Here is an 11,384-nt window from a genome sequence, read left to right as displayed (position 1 = left end):
CACACAATAAAATGCCTTTGCATAGTCAATAAAACACAAGTAAACATCTTTCTGGTATTCCCTGCCTTGAGCCAAGATCCATCTGACAACAGCTATGATACCCCTTGTTCCATGTAACAACTGTAACTACTACAAATTATTTCTGACCATTTATCATTTATTACTAGTCAATATTATATACCATCTTGTAGAACAGTGGTTAACCACTTGGCTGCTTACTTAAAAGTCAGCAGTTAAAATACACCAGATGCTCCATGAGAAAAAGATGTCACAGTCTGCTTCCTTAAAGAATACATGTTTGGAAACACTATAGAGTAATTCTTTTCTGTCTGTGTGGTTTAGGACAAGCTTAAAGGTCTGGTAACCCAGAAGGCAGGTCCCACATGGTTCGGGTCAAGCTTAAAGGGTGGGCAGCCCACAAGATGGGCCCTGCACAGTTCAAGGTACTTTAAAGGTGCCCAGGAAGTGAGCAGAGTGATTAGGAACATGAACTTGTCTGTCAGTTTGTCATACTGAGATGGTTTACATGTTGCTATGATGCTGGAAGCTAGGCCATCAGTATTGCAAATGCCAGCAGGGTTACCCATGGTGGACAGCTTTCAGCAGAGCTTCCAGACTAAGACAGACACAGAAGAAGGAAGAAGCCATCTACTTTTCAAAGAATTAGCCACTAAAAACATAAATAGCAGTGAACACTGTCTGATATATTATTGGAAAACTATGTGACTATCCCTGAAACATTGATATAGTGCTGGAAGATGAGCCCATCAAGTTGGAAGGCACTCAAAATATGACTGGGGAAAATGTGCCTCCTCTGAGTAGAGCCAACCTTAATGAAATGGATGGAGTACAACTTTTAGGAGCTCCATTTGCTGATGTGGCATGATTCAGAATGAGAAAAAACAGCTGCAAATATCCATTAATAAATGGAACAGAATGTACAAAGCACGAAACTAGGATAATTGGAAGTTGTCAAAAATGAAATGGAACACATAAAGTTTGATATCCTAGGCATTAGTGGGATGAAATGGACTGGTTTTGGCCATTTTGAATAGACAACCAAATGATCTACTATGCAGGGAATGACAAATGGAAGAGGAATGGTGTGGCCTTCATCATCACAAAGAATGTTTCAAGATCTATCCTGAAGTATAATGTCAGCGATAGGATAAAATCCATATGCCTACAAGGAAGACTAGTTTATACTACTATTATCCCAATTTATGCACCAACCACGGAAGACAAAGATGAGGAAACTGAACATTTCCACCAACTTCTGCAGTCTGAAATTGACCGAACATGAAATCAAGATGTGTTGAGTATCACTGGTTACTGAAATGTAAAAGTTGGAAACAAAGAAGAATCACCAGTAGTTGAAAAATATGGTCTTGATGATAGAAATAATGCTGGAGATAATATGGTAGAATTTTGCAAGACCAGTGACTTATTCATTACAAATACCTTTTTTTCAACAACATAAGTGATGGCTATACACATGGACTTCACCAGATGGAATACACAGGAATCAGATTGATTACATCATCTGTGACAAGAGGCAATGGAAAAGCTCAGTATCTTCAGCCAAAACATGCCAGGAGCTGACTGTGAAACAGACCATCAACTGCTTGTATGCAAGTTAAAGTTGGAGTTGAAGACAATTAAAACAAGCCCATGAAAACCAAAATATGACCTTAGTAATATCCTTCCTGAATTTAGACAGCTTCTAATGAATAGATTTTTGCATTGTACACCAATGACCAAAAATCAAAGGAATTATGGGATGACATGAAGAATGTCATCCATGAAGAAAGCAAGAGGTCACTGAATAGACAGGAAAGGAGGAAAAGACCAAAATGGATGTCAGAAGAGACTCTGAAACTTGCCTTTGAGGGGACAGTAGCTAAAGCAAATGGAAGAAATGACAAAGATAAAAGAGCTGAACAGAAGATTTCAAAGAGCAGATCGAGAAGACAAAGCCAATTACTATAATGAAATGTGCAAAGACCTGGAGTTAGAAAACAAGAAGGGAAGAACATGTTTGGCATTCCTCAAGCTGAAAGAACTGAAGAAAAAATTCAGGCCTCAAGTTGCAATACTGAAAGATTTTATGGGCAATATATTGAATGATGTGTGAAACATCAAAAGAAGATGGAAGGAATACACAGAATCACTGTATCAAAAAAATTGGTCAATGTTCATCCATTTCAGGAGGTAGCATATGATCAAGAACTAATGGTATTGAAGGAGGAAGTCAAGGCTGCACTGAAGGAATTGGTGAAAAACAAGGCTCCAGGAATTGATGGAATACCCACTGAGATGTTTCAACAAATGGATGCTTTGCTGGAGGCACTCACTCAGCTATGCCAAGAGATTTGGAAGACAGCTACCTGGCCAACTGACTGGAAGAGATCCATATATGTACCCATTCCAAAGAAAGGTGATCTGACAGAATGTGGAAATTATCAAACAATATCATTAATATCATATGCAAATAAAGTCTTATTGAAGATAATTCAAAAATGGTTGCAGCAGTATATTGACAGAACTTTCAGAAATGCAAGCTGGATTCAGAAGAAGATGTGGATGGAGGGATATCATTGCTGATGTCAGATGGATCTTGACTGAAAGGAAAGGATACCAGAAAGATGTTTACTTGTATTTTATTGACTATGAAAAAGCATTTGATTTTTTGGATCCTAACAAATTATGGATAACATTAAGAAGAATGGGAATTCCAGAACACTTAATTGTACTCATGAGCACCCATACATAGACCAAGAGGCTGTCATTCAGAGAGAACAAGGGGATATTGCATGGTTTAAAATCAGGAAGGGAGTGCATCAGGGTTAGATCCTTTCACCATATTTATTCAATTTGTATGCTGAGCAAATAATCCAAGAAGCTGGTTTATATGAGGAAGAATGTAGCATCAGGATTGGAGGAAGATTCATTAACAACCTGTGATATGCAGATGACACAGCTTTGCTTGCTGAAAGTAAGGATGACTTGAAACACTTATTGATGATGAAGTTTGAAGACTACAGTCTGCAGTATAGATTACACTTCAATATAAAGAAAACAACAATTCTCACAACTGCACCAATAAGCAGCATCACAATAAGTGGAGAAAAGATTGAAATTGTCAAGGATTTCATATTACTTGATTCTACATTCAACACCAATGGAAGCAGTAGTCAAGACATCAGATGACGTATTGCACTGGGAAAATCTGCTGCAAAAGACCTCTTTCAGGTGCTGAAGAGCAAAGATGTCTCCTTGAAGACTAACGTGCACTTATTCCAAGCCATGGCATTTTCAGTCACCTCTTTCGCATGTGAGAGCTGGACAATGAATAAGGAAGAACAAAGAAGAGTTGATGCTTTTGAGATGTGGTGTTGGTGAAGAATACTGAATGTACCATGGACTGCTAAAAGAACTAACAAACCTATCCTGGAAGAAGTGCAGCTGGAATGTTCCTTGGAAGTGAGAATGGCCAGACTTCATCTCACCTATTTTGTTCATGTTATTAGAAGGAACCATTCAATGGAGAAGGATATCATGCTTGGTAAAGTGGACGGTCAATGAAAAAGGGGAAAGCCCTCAACAAGATGGATGGATACACCTGCAAGAATGGTCTCAGGTGTAGCAAGGATTGTGAGGCACAGGACTGGGCAGTGTTTTGTTCTATTGTGCATAGTCACTATGAGTCAGAGATAATTCAACGGCACCTAACAACAACATAGGGTCACTATCAGTCAGAATTGACTCAGTGGCTGTGGGTATCTGAAAACATTGTTCACCTTTAATTTGAAGTTACTGTGATTAGTCAACTGAAATAAAACTTTCTAAATTTTTTTAAAATTTCATAGATAAAAGTCAATCTTTGTCACAGATCTTGATGTGATCATTTGCTTGCATCAGTTTTCCATATATCATCAACATCTCCTCTGTGTCCCTAAATTTCTCTGTCTGTGACACGACACAATGAAATAGGTAGTCTTTAAAGTATTTACTTATCTAATTTTCCATGAAAAATTACTGTATATGGTAGCATCCAATGCAGATAACATAAAATATTTTAAAATATATGTTGGAAAGTCCTTTCAAGTAAATCTTTACTTAAATACAAAGACTGTGATGAAATTTTAGAGCAAAATTAGTCTATTTGAAATACTTAAATAATTTGATTGGACTTCATATTTTTCACTACCTTGAAAATAAGTTTTGATAAACAAATTAATATTTTTCACCAGGCCATGAAGTTTGTTTTTTTAAAAAAATAATTCAGTAACTTTGCATTATTTAAACTCTTTCATTAATCTTCAAAATATTAATTCAGATAAATAGTCCCAAAATTATGGCAATTTACATTTATGATATGTAACCAGCTACCCTCCTCACAGTCAACAAAAAGTCAGTCATGAAGTGCTCACAATAACATTCTTCATTTTTATTCTATCCCTCCTGGGGCCCAGCCCTATCCCTTGATGTCTCTCAGCTTTCCTTCAGAGCTCCTGGTTGTTGGATCAGAAATGCTGCCACCAGCCTCAGATAAGGAAAGATTGCCAGGAGGGAGAAAATTATATCTAACCAAAGGAAAGTTTCTTGTGACTTTAGAAATTGTTTTGAAGTCTTTTGTAATACAGACTCTCTCCTTAAAGGAGAGAAATTTTAGCTTCAAAATGTATGGTGTGCATCACCTTGCTCAAGAATAAACTAGGATATTTATTTAAAAAAATCTGTATTCCTTGGGCCCCACCTTAGGGTTTATAAATTGGTACTTATGCATACTAAATTTGGAGAGCCATTATTCTTTACAAATAATGTATGATATGTCAAGGGGAATATTTTTTAAAAGTCATGAAATAATTTAGATGTGTAAGTTCCTACATATTTAAGCCATATTTAATATAAAATTAGTTAAGTTAAAAAGTCCAATTTGATAATAGGCAAGTGTTCCCTAAGACTATACAGATTCAACCTGAAATTAATATCCATCTGTGCATAGCACCCATCTCAGCCCTGTTAAATGGTCATTTAGGTACGGAGTAAAGGAAAATTCTTAATCCCTAGATGTAGGGAAGATTGGGCGATCCACTTCTGTAACGATACCACCTCAGAAACCCAAGGAGGGGTTGCTATGAGTCAGATCCTGCTAGACAGCAGTGAGTAGAGGTAGGTTATTCCATAATCAATGAGCATTGGTAGAATACTTCTAAGTTAAAATATGTAATTTTAATACACACTCACTGTTATTCATTTTTTTCATAGGTGTATTAACATTTAGTCTAATTTTCTTTCTCTATGATAGATTTTCAACTATTGAAAAATGCAGTTTGTCCCATTATTAAAAGATTTGGTTTTTCTTTCTAAGGCTAAGTAGCCTTTGGTTCTAACTATTCTCTCCTTGTCTCTCATTGACTGTATCTTCTAGTCTCATTTTATGAGTTTTTCATTCAGTTTATTGTGTTTCTCTTAGCTGAGTGCTTCCCTTAAGTGCTCTGAATATAAATTTATGCTATCACTTTTATAATAACTAACAATTAATAAAAACATTGAACAGAATAAGAAAAGTAAAGAAAATGAATATAATCACTTTTTTAAAAAAACTTGTTTTTTTATGTAGAATTATTTGTATATTTTTGATGCACTCAAGTGAATCATCATAGAACATTTTTAATTTTTAGCTGAACACACTGCTGATGTAGGAGACTTTGACAAATGTTCCTAAAATTCACTTATTTACTTTAATTAATATTTAATTTAATTTCAGTGTATTTAATTTCACTGTTATGTAATGTGCCATTGAGTCGGACCTGACTCATAGTGACCCCTCCTTGGGTTTCCAAGGCAGTATCTCTATGGAAGTAGATTGCCCCATCTTCCTTCTGAGGAGTGGCTGATGGGTTTGAACCGCCAGCCTTCTGGTTAGCAGTCAGGTGCCTTAGGCACTATGCTACCAGAAATTAAATGCAGAAATATTATCAGCCATAAAATCATGAATCACTGCTATATACAACATTGTGGATACATCTAAAAGACATTATATTAAGTGAAAGAATCCAGACATAAAAGGTCACAAAACCATATGATTCTGTTTATGAGGTATCTATAATAGTTAATTCATGGACAAATAAAAAGCAGAATGATGGTTTCCTGGAGCTGGGCAAAGGAGAAAAGGGGATTGACTGCTTAATGTGTTCAGGGTCTCCATAGGAGTGATGAAAATTTTAGTACTTAAATAGAAGTCACAACTTTGTGAACGTAGTGAACTTCAAAAGGGTTAATTTCATGTTATATGAATTTGACATCAGTTAAAATACTGTTAATAAAGAAAAAAAATTAGTTCATCTTACATTGTTTGTTTGTTTTACCTCTCTAGGATTATTACTTCCATTCTTAGAGTTCAAAATTCATCCTTTGTCTGCTTATAAATTTATTTATTTATTTATTTTTGGATCAATTACTTTGCAAACCCTAGATGATAGGTAATATACCAGACAGTGTTTCACTTCTATTCATAAGGTTTTGGTGACCAGCTTTTTTCAGCAGTGGATGGCCCTGTCCTTCCAATGAAGTGACAGAATACCCATTGAGATGTTTCAACAGACAGATGGAGCACTGGAGATGTTTACACATTTATATCAGGAAATTTGGAAAACACCTACCTGGCAGACTGACTAGAAGAGATTGATATTCATACCCATTCCAAAGAAAGATGATCCAACAATGTAGAAAATATGCAGCAATATCATGAATATCACATACAAGTAAAATCTTGCTAAAGGTAATTAAAAACTGATTGCAGCAGTACATTGACAGGGAACTCAACAAAATATAAGCTGAATTCAGAAGAGGATGTGGAGCAAGGGATATCATTGTTGATACCAGATGGATCTTACTCGAAAGCAAAAAGTACCAGAAAGATGTCTACCTGTCTTATATTGTCTCTGCAAAGGCATTCAGCTGTGTGGGTCATAAACAAATGATGGATAATGTCTCAAAGAATGAGAATTCCAAAACACTGAAGTTTTCTCATGAGTAATAGACCAGGAGGCTGTCGTTCAAAGAGAACAAGGGAACACTGCATGGTTGAAAACTAGGAAGGGTGTGGTTGTATCCTTTCACCATACTTATTCAGTCTCTATTCTGAATAAATAATCAGAGAGACTGGACTATATGAAGAAGAACATGACATCAGGATTAGAGGAAGAACCATCAATAACTTATAATATGCAGATGACACAACTTTGCTTGATGAAAGTGAAGATGATGTGAAACACCTACTGATGAAGATTAAAGACTGCAGTCTTCAGTATGGATTATACCTCAACATAAAGAAAACATTTCTCACAACTGGACCCATAAGCAACATCATGATAAATGGAGAAAAACTTGAAAGTGTCAGAAATCAGTTTAATTGGATCCACAGTCAACACTCATAGAAGCTGCATTCAAGAAATCAAATGTCATATTGCAGTGGGAAAAATCTGCTCTCTTTAAAGTGTTAAGAAGCAAAGATGTCACCTTGAGGACTAAGGTGTTCCTGAGCCAAGCCATGGTGTTTTCAATCACCTCATATGCATGTGAAAGCTGGGCAATGAATAAGGAAGATTGAAAAAGAGGTGGTGCCTTTAAATTGTAGTGTTGGCAAAGATGCTAAAAATACCATGGACTGCCAAGCGGGGAGGTTCACCAGCCACTCCTCGGAAGGGAGATTGAGCAATCTACTTCTGTAGCGATACTGCCTCAGAAACCCAAGGAGGGGGTCGCTGTGAGTTGGGTCTGACTCAACAGCACATAACAACAACAGCAGCAACCAGAAGAAAAAATGAATTTGTCTTAGAAGTAATGCAGCTGGAATGCTCCTTGGAAGTGAGAATGGCCAGATTTCGTCTCACCTACTTTGGTCATGTTGTGAGAAGGGACCATTCCCTAAAAAAGGATGTCATGTTTGGTAAAGTACAGGGTCAGCAGGAAGAGGAAGACCTTCAAAAATATGCATTGATACACTGGCTGCTATGATGTGCTCAAGCACAGGAAGAATTATGAGGCTGGCGCAGGACCGAGTAGTGTTTTGTTCTGTTGTACATAGGGTCGCTATGAGTCAGAGCCAACTTGAAGGCACCTAACAACAAGATGATAGGTAACTGATGATGAAGAAATATGCAAAACCAGATAAGAGAAGTTCCTGCATACAGAGAAAAATTGAAGAAGACATTAATATGCAATCTAAATTTGGAAAAAGAAAAATCGGAAAAGATGTTGAATTTGAGAAGATAAATATGCAACTTTTCAACTTACCATCCAGTAAGAATTGCAAAGCTATTTGGAAACTCTGAAAAAAGGTATGCAATTTCTATGAAGACAGAGGCCATACCTCCTCATTCAAAATATTACCAATTCCAAGTATTTAATAGACTCTCACTAAACATTTGTGAAATAATAAATAAATGTATGTTATCTCAGGACATCAGGAAGCTGAAACTATAATTCCCAATGGTCTGCATACTTTTTAATGTGGCAATTAAAAAAAATGAAGTAGTTTATGCATTTTGTTTATTTTATGTATTTCATATTTTCTTAAAATCCAAATAAAAGCACGATTTTTTCATTGAACAAAATTTACTAATGGCTTTTTAAGTTATAGATAACATAAATGTGAATTTTGATTTTCAGAAACTTTATTTTTTCTGAGTTGATTACTCGCTTCTTGATATACTTCTTTTGGCTTCCAGGAGAGTATATTTTTGTTTTCTTCCTATTCACTGTTTGCTCCATCACAGTTTCATAGCTTTTTCCATACCTCTTTACTTTGGATTGCTCCAGTGGTCAGACCTTAGTCCTCTTTTCTATTTACTTACAGTCCTTTGGTAATTTGTTTAATCTCATCTCTTTAAATATGACTTCTACACAATGTCTAAAAAATTGTATCTCCACTCCTGGCTTCTGCTAGTATACCGGTACTACAGACTAGTATATACCACTGCATTCTTGATGTCTTCCTAGACCATTCAAATATTTCAAAGTTGACTTCTTTATCATGTTCCCCAAAATTTGATCCTCTCCTCATTTTACATCTCAGGTGATAGAAATTCCATTTTTCTAGTTGCTTAGGGCAGAAATCTTGGGGTCATCTTTGATTCTTCTTTTCCTCTCACATTGCTCATCCAAAAACCAAGAAATTATCTTATATCTATTTTTAAATATATGTAGAAAATAGATTGCATTTAATAACCTTTAATAGTAAATGGATTGGACTTTAATTGCCTTTTCCAATTAGAAAAAATTACTGTGGTACATAAAGTACAAAGTCATAAAAGAGCCAAAAAGTTCGATGAATATAATTAAACATCATTAAAATTTAAGCATGCTTTCTGTTTCTAGGAAAGGCCTATGCTCCAGAATTCTATTATGATACTTACAACCCTGTGTGGCAGAACAGACACCGTGTTTATTCCTACAGTCTACAGTGGACACAAATGAATCCTGATGCAGTGGATCGGATTGTTGCATATCGATTGGGTATTAGGCAGGTAAGAAACTGAATTGGTGTCTTTGTGTGTGTGCATATGTGTGTGTGATCCTCTGTAAAGAACTTGTCACTATAATTTTTCTATTCACCTTCCATGAATTCCATAACATAGTTGTTGATACTATATACAAAACTGTTCTGAATTACTTACCAGTCTTTGAAATTAACTTGTACATTTTCTACTATGACAGCAGAGATATTACCACAACTTCCTATGAGCCTTCTTAAATCCTTCATCACTAAATAAGCTAGAGAAATTTTGTGGTATAATTACATGAAGGGCCATTTATTTAAGATTTGCTCACACTTAACTTAGTACATAATCATTTGTTTTGTTTCTTAAACTAAATATCCTTTATTTCTCTTCTAAGGGATTCAAAGTACATACAGGATTTTTTAAGTTAATTTAATATGTCTGAAGAATATAAATATTTAAGATAAAATAAAACTGAAAAACCAAACTCACTGACCTTGAGTCAGATCTGACTCATAGGGACCCCTCCTTGGGTTTCCAAGGCAGTATCACTACAGAAGTAGATTGCCCAACCTTCCTTTGGAGGAGTGGCTAGTGGATTTGAACCACCAGCCTTCTGGTTAGCAGTCAAATGCCTTAGGCCTTATGCCACCAGAGCCTCCAAGGTAAAATAACTCAAAACTCACTGCCGTCAAATTGGATCTGATTCATAGTGACCCCTCCTTGGGTTTCCGAGGTCATATCACTACCGAAGTAGGTTGCCTAGTCTTTCTTCTGAGGAGTGGTTGGTGGGTTTGAACCAGTCAAATGCCTTAGACAAATAAGAATAACAAAATAGGATATTTTCCTAACGTAGCTGAAAATTATGGATTTAGTTGGGAAAAAAATCAATATTTTACAAATAAGCTACTGTTAAACACACTTATCCTTTCTTGTTATAAATGATATTGTTGAAAATTAATTATATTTCTTTGCATCATTTGCTGTTAGGTAGCATATTATTTTGCATAACGTTCAGAATAACAAAATACTTTTTAAGATTTGTTTGATTACCTCATAAGGTATTAGTTCTTCCTCACAACTTTGTATTAATCACAGATATGCAAAATATGTTCCACATTTTCAATTAAGTCACAGAATAACATTTAGAATTGATAAAGTAAAAAGGATAAAATTGGTTTGGAGAAAGATTGATCAATCATCACTCAACTGTGCTCTCATAAAACCAATGATTTTCTATTATGTTCAAAAAGTTATACTAAACGACCTTGATTCATGCATCATTCAAATTAAGATGCATGGCTAATTGAACATTCTTAATAAATATGTGTCCTACTCTAAAAATATAAATAAGAGCTTTTCCTAGTGAAAACATCCTGGTTCTTGATGACCACTGCTGTCTGTCTAAGTGCTTGCAAACTTCTGAGTCAGTAGAAATAGTGTTGTTGTTATTAGGTGCTGTCTAGTCATTTCTGACTCATAGTTACCCCATGCACAGCAGAACAAAACACTGCCCAATCCCGTACCAACTCCACGATCCTTGCTATACTTGAGGCCATTTTCACAGCCACCAGGTCAATCCATCTCATCGAAGGCCTTCCCTTCCTTCGTCGATCCTCCACCTTACCAAGAATGACATCTTTCTCCAGGAAATGGTCCCCTCTGATAACATGACCAAAGTAGGTGAGACGAAGTCTGGCCATCCTCACTTCCAAGGAGCATCTGAGCTGCACTTCCTCCTGGACAGATCTGTTAGTTCTTTTGGCAGTCCATGGTCCTTCAGCATTCTTCGCCAGCACCACAACTCAAAAGCATCAACTCTTCTTTGGTCTTCCTTATTCATTGTCCAGCTCTCACATGCATATGAGGCAATTG

At 36.0% G+C, this 11,384-nt stretch overlaps 1 protein-coding gene across 1 annotated transcript in view; it reads left to right on the top strand.

Annotated features, from left to right (window-relative positions):
* Positions 1-11,384, top strand: part of MDGA2 (MAM domain containing glycosylphosphatidylinositol anchor 2) — a 1,222,586-nt gene that overhangs the window by 1,037,606 nt on the left and 173,596 nt on the right. Inside the window, 1 exon segment of the mRNA XM_007943667.2 lies at positions 9,388-9,536. Within this exon segment, the coding sequence (XP_007941858.2) occupies positions 9,388-9,536 (149 nt within the window).

Source organism: Orycteropus afer, unplaced genomic scaffold (assembly GCF_000298275.1).
Source record: "Orycteropus afer afer isolate SDZICR_OR568_19922 unplaced genomic scaffold, OryAfe1.0 scaffold00111, whole genome shotgun sequence".
Lineage (NCBI taxonomy): Eukaryota > Metazoa > Chordata > Mammalia > Tubulidentata > Orycteropodidae > Orycteropus > Orycteropus afer.
Note: the sequence above shows the minus strand (reverse complement) of the source record. Positions and strands in the feature narration are given on the sequence as shown.